At 37.6% G+C, this 20,848-nt stretch overlaps 1 protein-coding gene, 1 long non-coding RNA gene and 1 pseudogene across 2 annotated transcripts; all 3 read right to left on the reverse strand.

The window, feature by feature from the left end:
- Window positions 1–734: 734 nt before the first annotated feature.
- Window positions 735–7,262, reverse strand: LOC104759778 (putative F-box protein At1g44080). Its single transcript, XM_087494290.1, is given in 5 exon segments — window positions 735–778; window positions 781–942; window positions 6,303–6,633; window positions 6,635–6,769; window positions 6,772–7,262. Coding segments are annotated over 5 exon segments (1,119 nt in total). The 5' UTR covers window positions 7,219–7,262.
- Window positions 7,263–9,354: 2,092 nt separating this feature from the next.
- LOC147924529 (uncharacterized) lies at window positions 9,355–10,667 on the reverse strand. The gene is made up of 5 exons (XR_015586215.1): window positions 10,585–10,667; window positions 10,386–10,515; window positions 10,102–10,268; window positions 9,803–10,018; window positions 9,355–9,723 (listed from the first exon to the last, which is right to left on the reverse strand). It is a non-coding gene; the product is annotated as an uncharacterized LOC147924529 (long non-coding RNA).
- Window positions 10,668–11,084: 417 nt separating this feature from the next.
- LOC147924530 (uncharacterized) lies at window positions 11,085–20,302 on the reverse strand (annotated as a pseudogene).
- Window positions 20,303–20,848: the final 546 nt, after the last annotated feature.

Consider the following 20,848-nt stretch of genomic DNA (forward strand, 5'->3'; position numbering starts at 1 on the left):
CTAGCACGGATTAATAATTTTATATACTCTAACACGGGTTAAAATTAACAATATAAGACTTACATAATACATTTATATTTCATGAATAATATTTACAATAAAAATTATTTGCATGAGTTGCATCCAAATAATATTATATACAATTACATATATAATATTTTAAAAATAATAAAATGTATTTCAACCCGTGTTGTAGCACGGGTCCAAATCTAGTCTGAGTATTATTTGGCAAAGATGCTGAAATAGAATCTGAACATAATCCGGAGAAAATCTGAACATTATTATTTTTGTTAATCCTAAACTAATAGTGGATAATTAAATCTGCTGGCTGCTGCATATCTCCATACGTTAGTTTCGTTAAATCTTAGCCTCTCTTCTGTAATTATACGACTAACACGTTGGATGAAACACAAAACATTGACATCTCCACGTTGTTATGGTAATATGGATTTGCGCCATTGTAATTAGGCACGACCCCTAATATGTTTGTTTACCTTGCATTCGTTATAGTCATCATTGGTGTTCTTAAATTTCTCCACGTGGTTCTTATGTTGCATTATTTTTGAATTCAAAGTATTGGAAAACTCTTGTAATCATTTTCCTCAGGATCAATAAAGTTGAGTTTTTTTCTCTGATGATATACATATACGTATGCACACTTCTAACCCAAAAAAAAAATCAATATAGAATCAATAATAACGAAAAGAAAAAGTTTCATATAAAAGAGGTTACTATCAGAGGAAAGGAGTAGACAACATCTGGAAACAACTCTGCGGAGTGAATAAAAAGAACCAATCTGCTTGGTAATGATGCTACCATCATCAAGTTTAAACACACTATCATAATCCCCGTCACTAAAGTAGATAGCATTCTCCAAACATCCATAGTACTCGGAGGCTAAGACAGTAAAACAGCTGTCCGTAGCTACAATTAGTGCCTTGTCTGATAAGCCATATATCGTCTACACCCGAAGAAGATCACGTGCTAAGGACGCGGTGACGGAAGAAGCACGTGGAAAATAGAATGTATAAATACTCTGAGTTTGTTATTGTTTTACATTCATGTTGTTTGTGTGTGTAAACAGAGTCGCATGTGACATCTGTGAGTGAGAGTATTGCTCTAGGTGCGTCTAGAGACTCTTACGGTTACATTCAGTTACAATTCTGATATCGATAATAAAGAATACAGTTCTCTTTCCGAAGTCAGGGTTCTAATTTGGGATTTTTTTCCGACGAATTGCAAATCGAAGAGCGAAGATGGTGATGGAGCAAACCTTATCACCGATTAAGGAAGCCGCAACCGCTGAGCAAGTGGAAGCGTCAGCTGTGGAGTGTTATAAGAGACTGGTGGAGATGAATGTGATGGTTCATAGAGTGGAATCGCGATTGGATGCAAGAATCGATACTCAGGATCAACAATTCTTGGAGCTTAAGCAGAAGCTGGATCTGGTGTTATCAAACCTAGCCGGCAAAGCAACGATTCGAGAAATTGGTGGCCCGAGTCACACTTCTTCCTCGATGACACAAGATCCTTTTACTCAGGTAACAATTTCAAACTCGGAACCATGCCGTAGTGATATTAGGCATGCGATAAGAGAAAATTTGCTCAAAAATGTCGAAATAGCTGTGTTTGAGGGCGTGGGAACTTATGGTTGGATAGCTACAGTTGGGCGATTCTTTCGGACTGGGAGATACAATGATGCTGAGAAATTAGCTTTGGTAGCTGTGAGTCTACAAGGTGAAGCTCTTAGTTGGTACAATTGGGAGGTTAACATGAAGGATTTTATCAGTTGGGATCAGTTTAAGAAGAGTTTGTTGCTGCGCTTTAGGAATTTGAAGTTAAGAGGACCGAGCCAAAGTCTTTTTTGCATCAGACAGACATGTTCCATAGCTGATTACGTTCAATGTTTTGAAGATTTGTCCTCACAAGTTTCTGGGATGGATGATCAAAAGTTAGAAGGTATATTTCTTAATAGTCTGACTCTAGAGATGCAGAAACTAGTACATATGCAAAAGCCAAGAAACTTGCCAGAAATGGTAGCAGAGGCAAGAGCAATGGAATCTAGCATCATCCGACGAGTTGTTCAGAAAGACCTGTTATTAGTGGATAAAGAGAATCAAGTCGTACAAAGTGTTAACCACACGAACAATACACAATTTACCACTAACAACTGGAAAACAAAGACGATTACAACAGACTCGAATCAGAACACTGCCAGACAAATAGTCAGGGGAGATCAAAGACCAAGAAGACATCACACGGGTGCAGAGTTAGATGAAAAAAGGAGGAAGGGGATCTGTTTCAAATGTGATGGACCTTATTATAAAGACCATAAGTGCCCTAACAAAGAATTAAGAGTGTTAACGGTGTTTAATGGCTATGAAGTGGAGATTTTAGACGATAACACAGAAGAAGCAGAAGCGATGGAACCAGTAAGAGAGTGCATGGCTTTATCTTTCAATTCCTTCAGAGGGTTATCATCCCATAATATAACAAAGGTACGAGGAACAGTGGGAAAGATGAGTGTGGTTATTATGTTAGACAGCGGTGCCACCCATAATTACATTTCCCCAACAGCAGTTCAGAAGCTGAGGCTGAAGAGTAGAGAGGACTCCTATATGAACGTTACGCTTGGTACAAGAATAACAGTGAATGGTCTCGGAGTTTGTGATAACGTCAGATTCTCAGTCAAGGATATATCATTTACTAATGACTTCATCATCCTGGAATTGGGGCAGGTTGATATTATCTTGGGAATAGCATGGCTGAGCACTCTTGGAGATTGCAGAGTAAACTGGCAGCGACATGAGATGTCATTCCTATACAATGATACAATGGTCACATTAAGAGGAGAACCTGATCTTCTTGTTTCGAAGATGTCTATTAAATCACTATCAAATGGCTACACACTTAACCATAAAGGAGTCGAAGTGAGGTTATCTAACCAACAGTTGGTGCAGAAAGAAATGGAGCATTTGGATCAAGGGATTCAAGCAGTTTTGACGAAGTTCAAGAAGGTTTTTGATGTTCCAGATGGATTACCTCCTATTAGGGGTCAAGAACACTCGATAACTCTATTACCTGGACATAATGCTATCAGTGTGCGTCCGTATAGATATCCACACGCTCAGAAAGAAGTTATGGAAGGAATGGTGAAAGACATGCTAGATTCAAGGATAATAAGAGCAAGCCACAATACTTTTTCTAGTCCAGTTCTTTTGGTGAAAAAGAAAGACAATTCTTGGCGATTTTGTGTGGACTATAGGGTGTTAAATAGGGTCACAATACCGGATAAGTTCCCTATCCCTATTATCGACCAGCTTCTCGACGAACTGAGTGGTTCACGAGTATTCTCCAAGCTGGATCTTTGAGCAGGCTATCACCAGATAAGAATGAGAGAATAAGATGTAGCTAAAACAACATTCCGCACTCATGATGAACATTAGAAATTCTTAGTAATGCCATTTGGATTGACGTATGCCCCTGCAATGTTCCAAGCATTGATGAATGAACTTTTTCGACCATTCTTAAGGAAATTCATATTAGTATTCTTTTATGATATCTTGGTTTACTCAATGAACACGGATCAGCTTATAGAACATTTGAAAATAGTGATGAAAGTGCTGGAGAGTAATCAGCTATTTGCAAATCAGAAGAAGTGCTTATTTGCTCAAAATCAGATAGAATATTTGGGTCACATTATCACTAGTTCAGGCGTATCGACTGATCCGGTAAAAAATCAAGCTATGAAGCAGTGGGTGACCCCAAAGTCTGTGAAGGAGTTGAGAGGTTTTCTGGGTTTAACTGGGTATTACAGGCGGTTTATTAAAGGTTATGGAGTACTGGCACGACCTCTAACAGAGCTTCTTAGGAAAGATAAATTCAAATGGACCTCAGAAGCTCAAGTTGCCTTTGATAACCTCAAGAAAGCTATGACTAGTGCACCTGTTTTAACCCTACCGGATTTTGAGAAAACTTTTATTGTGGAAGCTGATGCCTCAGGGTATGGTCTAGGAGCTGTGCTAATGCAAGACAAAAAGCCTATAGCTTACTTCAGTCATGGTTTAACACCAAAAGAACAGTTAAAACCAGTTTATGAAAGGTTATGGCGATTGTACTATCAGTTCAGAAATGGAAGCACTATCTAATGGGGAGAAAGTTTGTGGTCTATACTGATCAGAAAAGCTTAAAATTTCTACTGGAGCAAAAAGAAGTCACAATGGATTATCAGAAATGGTTAACAAAATTACTACATTATGACTTTGAAATACTTTACAAGCCAGGAATTGATAATAAAGCAGCAGATGGATTATCAAGAATGGTTCAACCGGTTGGATCGTTATCACCCCAGCTATTGATGGCCCTAACCGTGCCTACAGCTTTGCAACTACAGGATCTGTTTGAGGAGATTGATAAAGATGAGAAGTTACAGGAACTGATTCAAAGTTGTCAAGTTGGTACTCAGGTGAAACCAAATTATGAGGTTCGAGAGGGTAGACTGCGGTTCAGAGACAGACTGGTTTTACCAAAGTCTTCTAAATTCATCAAGCTAATTCTGGAAGAGTACCATAGCAGTTTAATGGGTGGTCACTTGGGTGTATTGAAAATGAAGTGAGTTCAACAATCATTCCATTGGGAAGCGTTACTTAAAGATATACAAAAGTTTGTAGCTGAGTGTGAGGTGTGCCAACGTAACAAATATTCGACTTTATCTCCAGCAGGTCTCTTACAACCTCTTCCTGTACCAAATCAAGTCTGGGAGGATATATCCATGGATTTCGTCGAAGGCTTACCTACTTCACAGGACAAGAACATGATTCTGGTCATTGTGGATAGATTCAGCAAAAATGGGCAATTCATTGGACTCAAACATCCTTTTACTGCCCCTGAGGTGGCGAGTAAGTTCATTGCAGAAGTGGTACGTTTACATGGTTATCCTGCATCGATAGTGTCGGATAGAGGAAGCACATTCTTGAGTTCCTTTTGGAAAGAGTGTTTTCGTCTCTCAAGTACCAAATTGAAATATAGTACGACTTTTCACCCACAAACTGATGGCCAAACAGAGGTATTAAACCGATGCTTAGAAACTTACTTGCGTTGCCTAGCCTCTACGCACCCTCGGAAATGGCACCAGTACTTATCTTAGGCTGAATTATTGTACAACTCTTCATTCCACACTGCTTTTAAAACTACCCCGTTCAAAGTGGTTTATGGCAGAGATCCTCCGGCTATCATTAGGTTCGAAGAGCAGTCCACTAAGGTGTCAGAACTGGAAGTGATGTTAAAAGAACGAGACTTAATGCTTGGCCAGATAAAGGAATATTTGATTCATGCTCAACAATTAATGAAGAACAATGCAGACAAACATAGGAGGGACTTGGAGTTTGAGGTTGATACATGGGTATTTTTTGAAATTACGACCTTATCGACAAAACTCGGTGTCCAAGCGTATCTGTCAGAAGTTATCTGCAAAATTTTATGGTCCTTATGAGATTATGGAGCGAGTAGGGAAAGTGGCTTATAGGCTACAACTACCAGATGGTTCGAAGGTGCACCCAGTGTTTCATGTATCACAGCTTAAACAGGTGCTTGGTGAGAGTCATCAAGTGATTCCTCTTCCAGAAATGTTTAATGCATCGGATGAGTTGATTGTGGTGCCAGAGGACGTGTTGGATCAGGGTCGGAACCAGCATAAAATATTAGTGGGGGCAGTTCGTTGTACAAGGGGATCGAACCCCTTACCTCAAGGGTTTTTAATGCGAACGTAAACCACTTTGCCACTTAAATAACTTTGTTTAGTGTAAAATTTGTTTTATATTTCAAAGTTACTGGTGGCACTTGCCACCACCATCCATAACGTGGGTCCGCCACTGTGTTGGATTCACGCTATAATGATGAAGGACAATTAGAAGTGTTGTTCCATTGGCTAGGTTTGCCAAGTCATGATGATTCGTGGAAGTCATGATGATTTGTGGGAGTTGGCTAAGGATTTAAACAAACAATATCCTGACTTAGCGCTTGAGGACAAGCTTCGTGTTGAATGGGGGGGGGGGGGGTATTGATAAGCCATATATCGTCTACACCCAAAGAAGATCACGTGCTAAGGACACAGTGACGGAAGAAGCACGTGGACAAGAGAATGTATAAATACTCTGAGTTTGTTATTGTTTTACATTTATGTTGTTTGTGTGTGTAAACAGAGTCACATGTGACATCTGTGAGTGGGAGTATTGCTCTAGCTGCGTCTAGAGACTCTTACAGTTACATTCAGTTACAATTATGATATCGATAATGAAGAATACAGTTCTCTTTCTTATCATTGTCTCCCAAGGAACTGACCTCAACCCATTTCACCAAATCCTCGTGCATCTTATAAACCTTTAAACCAACAGTTCTCTCACAACTAAATCGATTTTCACGAGGTTTCTTACAGAAACGATGAAGAATGCATAGATCTCCACAATACTCCAAGAGTCTATTTTCTTTGCATTTATTAATGTCGTCGTCGTCCTTTGGAGTTGAAGGTTTGTATTGATATATGTTGAGCTTAGATAAACTAATCCACCAAATTCCTCCTTTTAATTCTAAGGCATAGATATTTCCTCTGTGAAGTATAATATCCAAGAAATCTTCAACTTTTTTTATTGTTTATTCTTGTCCAATATCTACTTTCTTCTCCGCTCTCGCAACACCAAATCATGTTTTCGTAGTCAACTACGAAAAACAGATTGTCTAGGAAAACAACTCTACTCGAATTCACGAAAAACTTATTACATCAACAACTATAGTCGAATACGTATCATGTTTTATATTCTTGGTACAGTACTTAACGTTGTAAGATTGACGAATCTCTGAAACCCTAAACTTCAATAGGTCTAGGGTTTTGTAAGAAAGGGTTATGGTCTGGTCAGACAGAGGAGACAAGTGTCTGTTCTTACTCAATTCAGAGATTTGTCTGTTTTTGATCAGCCATCCTTTGTTAGGACACAAAGAAGGGAGAGTTACACGGAAGAAAGTAGTGAGAAAGACTGTCTTTCTCCTCTTGAAAATAGGAAGATTACGTTGAAAGTGGTTCCGGACACGCTTCTTAGCCGCAACCGTGGAACGCCAAGGTTTACAGATGCTACAGATACGGAGGAGGTCAATGTTGGAAGATAAACGATCGACTACCAAATCAACTAGATCTACAGGTAAATCAGACCACCCAATTATACCCATCTCGCCATCTCGATCAATATCTCTGTGTTTGTTACAGAAAGAGTTAAGAGAGCCTCAGATTTAAAGAAACTGATGTATATAAGGAGATATGGCATAATCCACAATTAGTTTAGGATTGACAAAACTAATAATGGAAATACAAAAGAGAGAGTCTACGGTGAAATTTCCTTTTTGTTCCAATCGAAATATATTTCCCTTATTTTCTTTCTGGTAGGAATATTTCCAATTTTATTGTTCAACGTAACTTAAATCCCAAGATATTTCAGAAAACTCCTTAATACAATTTAGATAAAATTACCTAGAATGATCCATAAAACAGTGAAATAACTAGAATAACCCAGTTATTTCAAAGAAAATTTGTTAATATTTTTTTATGGATCCAATAAAACAGTGAAATAGATTATTTCAACCATTTTATGCAAGATATTAACAAATTGTCATTTTTTTTAAATAGAAAATTAGTTTAAAGAAAATACTTTCAATTTTTTTTTTAATTCACAACGTTTTTTTGGCAAAAAAAATAGATTAGAAGTCGAAATTTTGAAAAAAAAAACATGGATAAAATGTCTTGTAAAATTTATTCTAATTGTTTTTTGGTTGACAAACAAAAATATCTATAATACTGACATTTCATCAAACACGTTTCATCAAACACCTTTCATGCATACATTTTTGTAACACATTTTTTTTTGTCAACCAAACAATAATTAGAATATAATCTACAATAAAATATGTTAAAATGTGTATAAAATGGATAAAATTTACAATATGGATCAAATGTGTTATAAAGTGTAGTAACTAATAAAAAGTCTATAATAACTAATCTTGCACAATAAATCTGCAATGCAAAATAAATCTGTGGGACAAAGAAAATATGTGGTGTCTGGGAAACAAATCTGTAAGATAAATCTGTGGTTGACAAAAATATGTAGTAGCTTATAAATCTGTAATAATATCAAACAACACGAAAATAAATTTCAGAACAAATCTGTGGTTCTAAAAAAATCTGTTGTAGATTTGTTTCACAAAAAGTCAGTGATAACTATGAAATAAATCTGCCGCAGATTTTTTTTACAAATTTATTGACAAATGCATAATATTTGCTGGTATTATTGTATATATTTGGAATTTTTTCCATGCTGGCTGAAATATTTTAACGGTATTTTCGTAATATTTGGTTTTTCAAAAAACTTAGAAAGGGTTTTTTTAAGGGTTTAAAAAATGAAAAACACCATAGTTATTTTTTAAAAATTAAGTGTTATTCTAGTTATAAATCCCCATATATGGGTTATTCTAGGTTTTCCCCTAAAATTTATTACAAATATTCCTGGATCATCTATTATATTTCATCATATTTTTAAAAAATGCTGTATTGTAGATAACCTGAAGATTGCTTAGGACTCCTGACTCCAATAACATTTCAAATCTTAATTTTATTTGTATACAGTATATTCCAAGCAGATTTACATAAATTAAACTAACTATATTTATTCAGTTTGGTTTAGTTACTTTTTTTTTGGTTATTGCTTGGGTAAAATTGATAAAATCTTTTCGATTTTGATCGGTTTCAATTTCAGTTTGAAGAATTTCAGTTTGTGAGCCAAAATTGCTAATGTGTGTTGTATATTCAAAACTATATAGATTAACACTCTTAGAGGTTTTAAAAATAAAATTACTAATAATGCACAGAATTCACTACAAGAAAACAACCGCAAACCGACGGCCATATCTGTCTGTAACCCGTCGGGAACAACCTAAACCGACAGATTACATATGGCATCAGTCCGTTGGTTCTAGAGCGTCGAAAATATTAAATCTGTCGGGAATCCGTCAGTATACCCGTCAGATATTCTGACGGCATATTATTCCGACGGATTACCAACAACTTTGGATATACCCGTCAGAATAATAAGCGACAGGCACTGATAACTTCCCGACAGATAATAGCAAGGGGAAACTGACTGTTTCCCAAGAAATATATTTTGTTATTCCCGACGGTCTCCCGACAGAGATTACCAACGGATTTCTCTGTTTTGTTCTGTTTTTCTCTGTTTCTACCGACGGAATCCTGACGTAAATTACTAATTAGGTAAATATTTAAAAATAAATCCAATTTCTTTTGACAACAATTACTAATTAGGTAATAACATTTAAATTCATAAATTTAGAATTCCAAAATACAATATCACAAATCATCCCAAAAATCAAAAAGAAAAAGAAAATGGTGAATAAAACTTAAATATTGTGAAAATAGGTCTAAGAACTTGAATTCACAGGGAACTTTGATCGCATCTCTGCCATGAACGATGCAAGCTCTTCATCTTTCAGCTTGTTCTTCTCATTCTCTTTTTCCATCATCTTCTCAAGAGCTTCAATACGTTCATCTTTTTCTTGGAGGACTCAAAGAAGTTCAGGATCACGATAGTATATTGGTGATGAAGAAGTACGAAGTCTTTTTGCCACCTTTCCTAATCCAAAGATTCGACCCTTGGTTTGTGGAGTTTCCTGAAATTTAGAACAATTAGAACAAAATGTATAAAAAGAATCATAAGCAAAAAAACAATTTGAATCAAAGTGTGAGGACCTCAAGAACGAATTGGTTAATCATCTCGACTGGGATTGGTGTTGGTAAGCCATCACCATCGGCTGAAGGTTGGGATAACCTAAACTCCTCCATCCTCTTACGAGAATTTTCAATCACTTCCTTAGCTAAGGGGTCTTGAATTTGATTGGTCTTCTTGTTGGTGTGGGTGTCTTCCATCAATGTTAAGTGATCAGGAGCAACACCATCTCTTCTAGTCTTCAAAACAAATCAAGATGTTTTAATCCAAAGATGAAATTAAGTTTTGAACTACAAAATGTTGAAACATGTTGAAAACTTACAAGTTGTTTTCCACGGGTATAATGGCTTGTTGACCCAGAATTGTGCGTTGCTCTCCCTTTGCCACCTCGATTGCTATTCCGGTAGTGTTGGAATATTGAGTGGCTGCCTCTTTGTCAAACTCTCGACGAACTCTAGATGTCAGTTGTGGCTCCCAGTTAAAATCTTGCTACAAGAGTAAAAGAGATGATTAGTCTGATTGCAATATTTTTTGATACTACATGATCATCTCTGTATGTATACAAATTTAGCTTGCCAATGAAGTCTTGAAATAGTGAAGTATTACCGCAAACTGTTTCAACCAAAGGTCACGGTCATCACCTGGCATTGATGAGTGTGTTTCATAAGGTTCTTTGAGGAGTCCATACATCATCCAGTTTAGAGATTTGCTAATGTCATTTCCAGATGCCTCAAACCTACAAAAGTTTGATCTGAAATAACAAAAAAAATAAGAAATCATAAGTGTTTTAGAGTTTGAGATTTACCATGTAGCATCTCCGATGTAGTTTGGATGGAGTTTTGGGATAAGTTCTCGTCCCGGTTGAGAAACAAAATCCTCAATGGGATGTCGGGTATCCGTCGGGTTTATGAGTTATTCAGGTTTTATATATTTACATTTCAATTCTGTTTGACAAACTCAATTGTTATGGAGTGTTTTGTTAGACCTAATATCTATACAAAAAAAAATTGATGTGTTTTGTTAGATTACAAATTATTAAAAAAATTGTTATTATAAAAATTGAATTTTTATATCACAAGTCTTTATTATTTATTTTCTAACTTATTTTCAAATTCTTTTTAATTTTTTTGTTAGATCTCATTATATATATAACAAATTATTGTCAAAATTTAATTATATATATATATTAGATTTATATATAAATTTTTAAGAGTAGATCTATTTAAATTTATTATAAAACTTGCATTACCATAATGTTTGATCTTTTATTTTTATTCAATACAATATAAAATTAACATTTATTTTCTACTTAGAGTCTGTTGAATAATCAAAAGAAATTGAGTCTGTATCATCATCAAATTCTCCAATTTCTTCCTCTGACTCTAAATGCACTACTTCATCTCCGAACATGGTGAAGTCAACCACAAGATCAACTTCAAGGGAATGTTCAACCGAAGCCATCTCACAATTGTCGCTTGCCTACAAAGGATCGTAAAACGACCCGATCTGTTTTTTTTTAATAATAAATATATTAATATAATATGATAATATACAACTAAGCTAGTGGTCTCATACCCACTAGCCACCTAACCACAATCACACCAAACAGCGGAAATAATAAAACCAATAAACCAATAACCAATATCAATTAAACCGTAATAATTCCAAAATCATAAGCAAAAGATACAATCAATATGTGAAGTGACCTTAGTGTAGTGGCAGGAGGTAAGTTCATTTGTAGAAGGCACCATCACACCCGGGATCGAGTCCCGGCTCCTACGAATGTAGGAATTTGGCTAATGGGCCGGCCAGTTGTGGCCCAATGGTTGACAAAAAAAAAAAAGATCCAATCAATATAAACCAGAGAACCAGCAATCCTAAACAACATTCTAGGACTCAACTCTAGCAACCTAACAAAACCAAAAGGCGTGACTTTGAGAAAGAGATTAGGGGTTTTTGGTTTAATTAGATTAAACCAGGATTTAATTAAACCAAAATTAATTAAAATTCACTCTTTTGGTTTACTCAACATAACTCAAACTCTATTCCCGGAACACGGATGATAAAATTCTCTCCTACCAACATAGATTCGTCCTCGAATCTCGAACAACCATCAGTCAAGGACTCCCGTGCAACCGTCTCCACGGCCCGCACTCTTCCGACCGATCTACGAAAGGTCACCTCTAGGTAATAGACTCACGCTCCAGGCATTATTTGCTCTCGACTTTTGGACTTTCCTTTACTCATAGGTCTAAACCTTGAGTTTTTATTGGCTTCTCATCAGACCTAAGTCTGCATGTCATAATGTTGGCTCCTCATCGGGCCTAAGCCCGCATGCCATATATAAAAGAAAGTCCAATATTCGTCTCTCGGGTTGCCACCCTACAGCGCGCCCCCGGATCGTCATCCAAAGTCAATATACCAACCATACTCCCAAGCCACAAAGTCTCAGAATATTGCAGTACTAGGAGAACCAAAGTTCCCCAAGAGTCGCGAGCAAACAATTCTGAACACGTCTGAGTCCTATCCCTATCCAAGTTTCCTTCCCGTGGCTCGCATAACACATCTCAATGTCCTACCAACCACATATCCCCTCACTGGAATACCACATGACCACACAAGGATCATATACATGCCACAAGCGCCAAACTAATGTCCTAAACAGGACCATCACCAAGGCCAAACAATCTGTCCTAAACAGGACCGTCACAAAGACCAAACAAATGTCCTAAACAGGACCGTCACAAAGACCAAACAATATGTCTTAAACAGGACCGTCACAAAGACCATCTGTCCCGAAAGACCATCACAAAGACCATCTTTCCCGAAGGACCGTCACAAAGACCATATGTCCCGAAGGACCGCCTAAACAGGTACTCTGGCTAAACAGCCCGCCACAAAGGCCACACATCTGGCTAAACAGCCCGCCACAAAGGCCACACATTTGGCTAACCAGCCCGCCACAAAAGCCACACATCTGGCTAAACAGCCTGCCACAAAGGCCACACATCTGGCTAAACAGCCCGCCACAAAGACAACACATCTGGCTAAACAGCCCACCACAAAGGCTACACATCTGGTTAAACAGCCCGTCACAAAGGCCACACGACTGGCTAAACAGCCCGCCACAAAGGCCACACAATTTCTCAAAAGACTGCCACACACGGGCACAATGACTCAAAATTCTGCCACTAAGGCCACACAAGCCACTCCGAGGCTCACAAACACTAAAAATGGACAAATTCTAACTCACATAAAACTTTCCATTTTTACCACTTTCCACTTTTGGAAACTTTCCTCAAAAACCACCACAGTGCCAAAGGACTCTCATCAAATTAATCTTCTTCTTCCGAAGTTCCTTGATCCTCCTCCCGAGAACCCTCACTTGTCTCGCCTCCAAAGTCATGTTAGGCTGAAGATCTTCAGGAATCTTAGCTAACAACCAATCATCCTCACAGAGACACTCACGCAACATCGACACATGAAAAACCTTGTGGAACGCACGCATAACCACAGGAAACTCCAGCCTATATGCCACCGGTCCCACCCGCTCAATCACTCTGAACGGACACATATATCTCGGATTCAACTTAGTCTCTGTCAATGACCTGTTCGGACCCTGCAACATAGCCATCTTGATGTACACTCTGTCTCCTACCTGAAACTCAAGATATATTTTCCTCTTGTCGGCATAACTCCTCTGCCAATCCTGAGCTTCCTTCATGTTCAGCTTGAGAACCCGAATCTTCTCTGAGGTCTCCTGAACAAACTAGCACCAAACATGCTCCTCTCCCCCACCTGAGTTCAACATAACAGTGTACGGCATGGCCTCCTGTACAAAGCCTCATAAGGAGCCATATTAATACTCACCTGATAGCTGTTGTTGTAAGCAAACTCTATCAGGTTCATGTGATCTTCCCAATGGCCACCCCAATCCAACACACACATTCTCAGCAAATCCTCCAGCGTCTGGATCGTCCTCTCTGACTGTTCATCTGTCAGGGGATGATAAGTTGTACTCATATGCACCTTAGTGCCCATCTCTGCCTGAAATGCCTTCCAGAACACCGAAGTGAACTTAGAATCCCTATCAGAAACGATACTCGCCGGCACCCCCATGCAATCTGACTATCTCTCTCACATACTTCTTAGCCAAGACTGCTGCTCCATCAGTTTTCTTAATGGCCAGAAAATGTGCTGAATTAGTCAACCGGTCCACAATGACCCAAATAGCATCAAAAGTCCGAGACACTGGCAATCCTACCACAAAGTCCATCGTGATCATATCCCACTTCCACTCAGGAATGGGTAGATTCTTCAGTAACCCGCCTGGAACCTGATGCTCAGTCTTCACTAGCTGGCACATATCGCACCTCGCGACCCAACTAGCTACATCCTTCTTCATCCCGACCCAGTGATAGTACCTCTTGATATCACGGTACATCTTAGTCGCTCCTGGATGAATAGAAAAACTTGCTCGTATGAGCCTCTCTCAGGATCTCCTGCCTCAACTCCTCATCTTTGGGCACACAAATCCGACCGTGCACCAAGATAGTACCATTATCTGAGACCTGATACTCTGAATCCACATCCTTTGAGGCATTCACCAATAACCAATATCAATTAAACTGTAATAATTCCAAAATCATAAGCAAAAGATCCAATCAATATAAACCAGAGAACCAACAATCCTAAACAACACTCTAGGACTTAACTCTAGCAACTTAACAAAAGCCAGACAACAACCAAACGAGCCACTAGAACATCCTCCTCTTCATTGCCATAATCCCACGGTTACACTTTGCCTCTACCTGCACCACAAACACAATGAGAAGCGTGAGTATTACCAGAAATACTCAGTAAGGCGATCCTCCCATCTACGAGCTATACACACAAGCAAATCAAAAGTACAACTACAAATAAAATATAACAAACCAACCATTTAAACAGAACAACAAATAACACTTTCACCACACCTACACATCATCACACAAAATAAGTCATACAACCCAATCGCTTAGATAAGCTCATGGTCACGCACTCACCTTAACAAGTGATTCACGAAAATAACTACAACCAAATTAGAGGCTCTCCAATATCCAAGAACAACCAAACTCGCTCCTACAACCAATCACAACAACAAATAAACATTGAAAACAAACTGATAGAAAAATCAGAAAAGAACAACCTCACAAGTGAAACTACGAAATCAAAACGAACCGTTAACTTTCTAACCCCTCCGGTGAAAAGCAAAGTCTATACTTCCAGAAGCTTCCCACAAACTTTTAGCACGATCAGAGAACATCTGAAACCGCAATCGTCTCCGTAACATCCGCTGATCTCAATCCGCGAATGAGAAGAAACGCCTCACGAAACTGCTAATATCTCATAGAATATTAACTCAAATTCACTTCTGTAAAAACGAGAATGTACGAAAATCTCGTAGCTACAACCCTACCAAAAATCAGTACCTTTCGAAACGATTTGACCAGTCGGATCCTCCTTCTCCCAAACCCTGACAGTTCTGTTTCTCTCTTAACTCTAAGGAAAAAGTTTGATCTCCTTCACTTTCTCATTTACACCAAATTACCAAGACTTATCTCTCTTTCTCTCCCTTCCTCTGATGACAATGTCGACCAAAACACAAAAACAAGAGAAGAGGCGTGACTTTGAGAAAGAGATTAGGAGTTTTTGGTTTAATTAGATTAAACCAAGATTTAATTAAACCAAAATTAATTAAAATCCACTCTTTTGGTTTACTTAACATAACTCAAACTCTATTCCCGGAACACGGATGTTACACATCGTGAGCTGCAACTCCATATACTTGACCTCTAGGGTTTACCGACGTCACTGTGATCCATGGGTCGTTCATGTTTGTAACTCGATGATAGGTTAAGTAGCATACTTGTAACAAGTAATAAAATTGATTAATTATATATACCATCTAATGATGCTTTTCTAATTGAATGTTAAGAAATGAGCATACCTGGTCAACCTGTGATGCAAGAATAAATGGGTCAAATTTCATTAACCTTCGTACTAAATTTATTGACGTAACACCAAATTGGTCAACTCTTATGCCATCACCAATTGTGGGATCGTACCAGTCACACACAAACGAAATGCACCGTAGTTTCAACATTCCCAGATATCGAATTTCCAATATTTTTGTAAGGATACCATAGTACAAAACATCGTCGGCTTTAACGGATATACCAGAATTAATTGTTGTCCTCCTATCTCCATCATCATGAATCCTAAAAGCATACCCTCTCGTGCAATACCTCGGATACGCCGTTGCAATGTAGTTTGGTCCATTAGAGATCTCTACTAATCATGTTGGAAATGATTGACCTTTTGAAATTCCATCTGATACCTATAAATTTTTTAGAATAATTAATCAATATATCATTTACTATTAATTATTAAAGTTACTTATATAACTTACATAATATTGCAACCAAAAAGTGAAATCCTTATCTTTAAGCTCCTCAAGTTTATCCTCGGGATATTCCGGATAGTAGGAGCGTATTACAGCCATGTAAATCCTGTAAAACAAAAATAATTAATGAAATTACTAATTCTAAACAATTTAATTTTATATACATAAGTATATTTTAAATACATACCTCTCATAATCAATAATATCCTCACAGTTGGTGAGAATATACATGTGCAAGTGAGTATACTCCTGCGCTGAAAGTTTAAAATTTTTCCCTTTTCCACTAAGGCGGCCGATTTGAGTAAACAAGCTTGGAACGTATACGGGATATGTTGGTTGCTCGCCACCATCGTCATGACGAGAAGGACGACGACTCTTTGTACAAACTTGCGAAGGAAAGTAATATTCCGCAAAGTGTGAGGCTTCTTCATTAATACTTGTGCCACAATAGAACCCTCGACTTTGCTTAAATTTTTAACTTTTTTCTTTAGGTGAAACATGTACCGCTCAAAAGGATACATCCATCGATATTGAACAGGGCCACCAAGTGCTGCTTCTCGCGGTAGATGAATAGGTAGGTGTTCCATAACATCAAAAAAAGACGGTGGAAATATCTTCTCAAGATTGCAAAGAAGAATGGGTATATTTTGTTCCAAATTGCAGATACCTTCAACAGTAAGTGTTCTTGTGGATTAGTCCCAAAAGAAAGCACCAATTCCTACAACATAGACAAAAGAAATTTTAATATTACTATTGATTATTAATAGATAGAAAATATGTTCATCGTTAACAAAGATCAAACGTACCTGCAACTGCTTCGTGCACATTTGTTGGCAGAAGATTGGCAAAAGCAAATGGAAGAAGTCGCTGCATAACAACATGACAATCATGACTCTTCATTCCTATAAATTTTCCTTCTCTAATATCAACGCAATTATGCAAGTTAGATGTATAACCGTCAGAGAATTTCACACTGTGGGTAATCCAGTTGAAAAAGCCACCTTTGAAGCCGCATTTAACCGAAATATCGGAACTGGGCATCTCCTGTTTGCCATTATCTCAAGCTCAGGCCTAGAGCAAATATATGGCAAGTCTAATCTAGACTTCAAATTGTCCTTTGTCTTCCCTGGAATATTTAGGACGGTGTTCATGAGGTTGTCAAATATGTTCTTCTCAGTGTGCATGACATCAAAGTTATGATTTAACAAAAGGTCTTTCAAATATGGCAAATCAAAAAGAATGCTCTGTTTATGCCAATTGTGATTTACACCAGCACCGTCAACAGGATCATGTCCATTACCACCGACGTCAGGATTCCTTGCTGCTCCAAAATCTCTAAACTGAGTCAACATGGTCTCACCATCTATAACAGGAGATGGATCATCGAACACTTTCTTATTCTTCTTAAACAAATTCCTTGAACGACGATAAAGGTGATCAGGTGGTAGGAATCTTCCGTGACAATCAAACCAACATGTCTTGCGTCCGTGACTTAATTGGAATGCATCTGTGTTATCTTGACAATACGGACATGATAATCGTCCATGAGTGGTCCATCCAGATAACATACCATATGCTGGAAAATCGCTTATGGTCCATGATATATTATGGTTTTTGTGGTTTTGAACCATGATATAAGGAGTCTTTTAGTGTCTTTTCATTTGTTTCTAGATTGTTTTTGAGTCTTTACAGGTTTTCTAGGATTTTGGCATGAAAGGAGCAAAGTGGAGCAATTTGGATCAGTTTGGAGCAATAATCCGCAAGAAATCAACTTGGAATCGATCAGAGGAGATGGTGTCGATCGACACTGCCTTAGCATCGATCGACACCCAGTCCAAACCGACGAGAGAGTCAAATTTGGAAGTTTTACAAAGTTGCCCGAAGTTTTCCATATTTGCAAGACTAGTCCCTGACGTGTTTTAGGACATATATATATATATAGTTTTTAGGTTTTCCAAACCCTTAAGTTGTATTCTATCAAGTTTTATTTTTCTTGCAACCCTGAGAGATTTTTTAGAGCTTTTGGAGAGAGAGAGATCAGATCTGCTTTGTAGAGAAGAATTCTTGAACTCCTTATTCTTTTAATCTCTATTGCTTATTATTCAGAATCATGTCTTGTTCTTCATTGAATATGTCTGAGTAGTTTGCTTGTTAGGTTTAGGGTTTTTCACAGGGATTTTATGAATTATTAGATCTGTTATTCAGGATTCATTATCTATTTAGACCTTCATCTTAGGTTGTTCTTCATATTAATCCTTGATTGGCCATCTAGAATTAATACTTTAGGAAAATAAATTGATATGAGAATATAATTAATTTTCCTGATAAAACTTTTTAATGAGCAAAATTATTTCTTACAAAGAGATTTGATTTAATAATTTTGTGGACAATCTAAACCTGATTTTTATTGCTGATTTTTAACCTAGAATTTTACAAAGAGATTTGGATTTTCTGGTTTAAAATTTAGATATTATTTGTAGTGAGAACTGATTTAATTTACAAAAGTGTTTAGAGTTCTAGATCTGTTCTTAATTGTTTGAATCCTAATTTATTGATTGATTTAATATTTCATAATTTCCTGAGAAATTCCCTAAGTCTAGCTTTTTTATCTTCTGAATTTTCACAGCTTTTATTTAATATTTTGCATTGCTTTTATTTTAATTCAATTTAATCTGTTTAGCATAATTGAAAAACTCTATAATTTATTGTGTAGTCTTGAGTCCTTGTGGAATTCGACCCCTAAGTACTGCATTGACCTCTTAATTTGAGAGAGTAGCTCTAGGGTTTAATTTGAGCATATCAGTCCACATTAATGCCGCTCGCATCTAAAATTTTTGTTGAGTTAATACATCATATGCTTCAACACCATGCTCCCATAACATTTGCTACTCATAAATCAATGGCTGGAGGAAGATATCAAGTGACCTCTTTGGATGCTCTGGACCGGGAACAAGGATGGAGAGGAACAAAAACTCTCGACGCATGCACAACAATGGTGGTAGATTGTAAGGTGTTACGATTACCGGCAACAATGAATATTGCCTTTCGTGCTTCCCAAATGGGTTGAAACCATCTGTACATAGTCCTAAGTAAACATTTCGTCGCTCAAACGCAAAATCCGGATACACTGATTGAAAATGTCTCCATGTTTCTTCTTCTGAGGGATGTGTGATCTTTCCTTCTTCTCTTATATGCTCTGCATGCCATCTCATTGGCTCCGCTGTACATTCAGATTGGTATAACCTCTTTAACCTGTCTGCTAAGGGTAAATACCACATTCGTTTATAAGGAACGAGAACCCTGCCACTTGTTTCTTGAAACCGTGGTTTGCGGCACCATTTACATCTTCTACGGTTTTCGTCTTGTCTCCAGTATATCATGCAATTGTCGATGCACACATCTATTACCTGATACGGCAACCCAAGACCAGCAACCAGTTTTTGAACCTCGTAGTATGAAGCTGGGAAATATTATCTTCAGGCAAAACGTCTTTCACAAAATCTGCTATCGCATCCACACAGTCCTCCGCTAAATTGTAGTTTGTCTTAATCGTCATCAATCTACTTGCAGATGATAAAGGAGAATGACCCTCTCTACATCCTGGGTATAGCGGTTGTTTCGCTGCATCTAACATTCCAAAAACTTTTGGGCTTCTAAATTCGGTTCCTCTATCCTATCTCCATCACCACTAGTCGACTGCATATTTTCCCTATATGCATCATTCACCATCTGGAAAGTACCTACACTAAATTCTATATCCGTTCTCTGTTCTTCTAAACTAGCAGCAATATTTGTTTCGCTAGTACTAGCATAATCCGACCGTTCTCCATGAAGAAACCAAATCTTATAACCAGTCATAAACCCATTTCAATACAAGTAATTCCACAATCAATCCAAATATTATGAGAATTTCGGCAAAGAGAACATGGACATTTCAACTTACATGTTTTCTAGCTTCCGGTTGCTGACAAGCCAATTCCATAAACTCGCCTACTCCTCTTGCATACTCATCTCTTAGTAAGTTTGATTCTGGATCCATCATTGGTTCATCCATCCACGATCTAAAATAAGAAGACATTTTTTCTCGTTTTTTATTTGGAGAGCAAGAAAAATATAGTAAGAACAAGTTTGTTTTGAGAATAAGTCCCGATACTTATTTGTAGAAATAATGTCCTTTGGAATCCGTTGAAACACGGTCGGCCATTCTTGTCGTTCAAACGGCTAAAACAACGGTTACAAAACGGTAACAAAAGATCGATGGATCACCGACAATTTTCAAACGACTATAATAACGGTAATAAATGACCAATGGAATACCGACAGAGTTGTGACGAAATAGTCTAACAGACTTAATATGTCAGTGTTCCGTCGGAATATGGTCCAGAATTCCCAACGGAACAAATCCCGTCGGTAATTCTCGATGGATTGCCAACAGATTACAACGGTTCAATTCTTGTCGTAAATCAGTCGAGAATCCATCAGAAATAGTCGATGGGATAAGGTCTGTTGGGAATTCCGTCGGAAATCGCATTGTTTTCTTGTAGTGGAAGTTTGAAATATTAGGTCTAATTAATTGCATGTTGTAGTCAATTAGGGTCAACCGTCGTTCGTGATAATGCTTAAT

The sequence above is a fragment of the Camelina sativa genome, chromosome 17, assembly GCF_030686135.1.
Source record: "Camelina sativa cultivar CO46 ecotype springtype chromosome 17, ASM3068613v1".
NCBI lineage: Eukaryota > Viridiplantae > Streptophyta > Magnoliopsida > Brassicales > Brassicaceae > Camelina > Camelina sativa.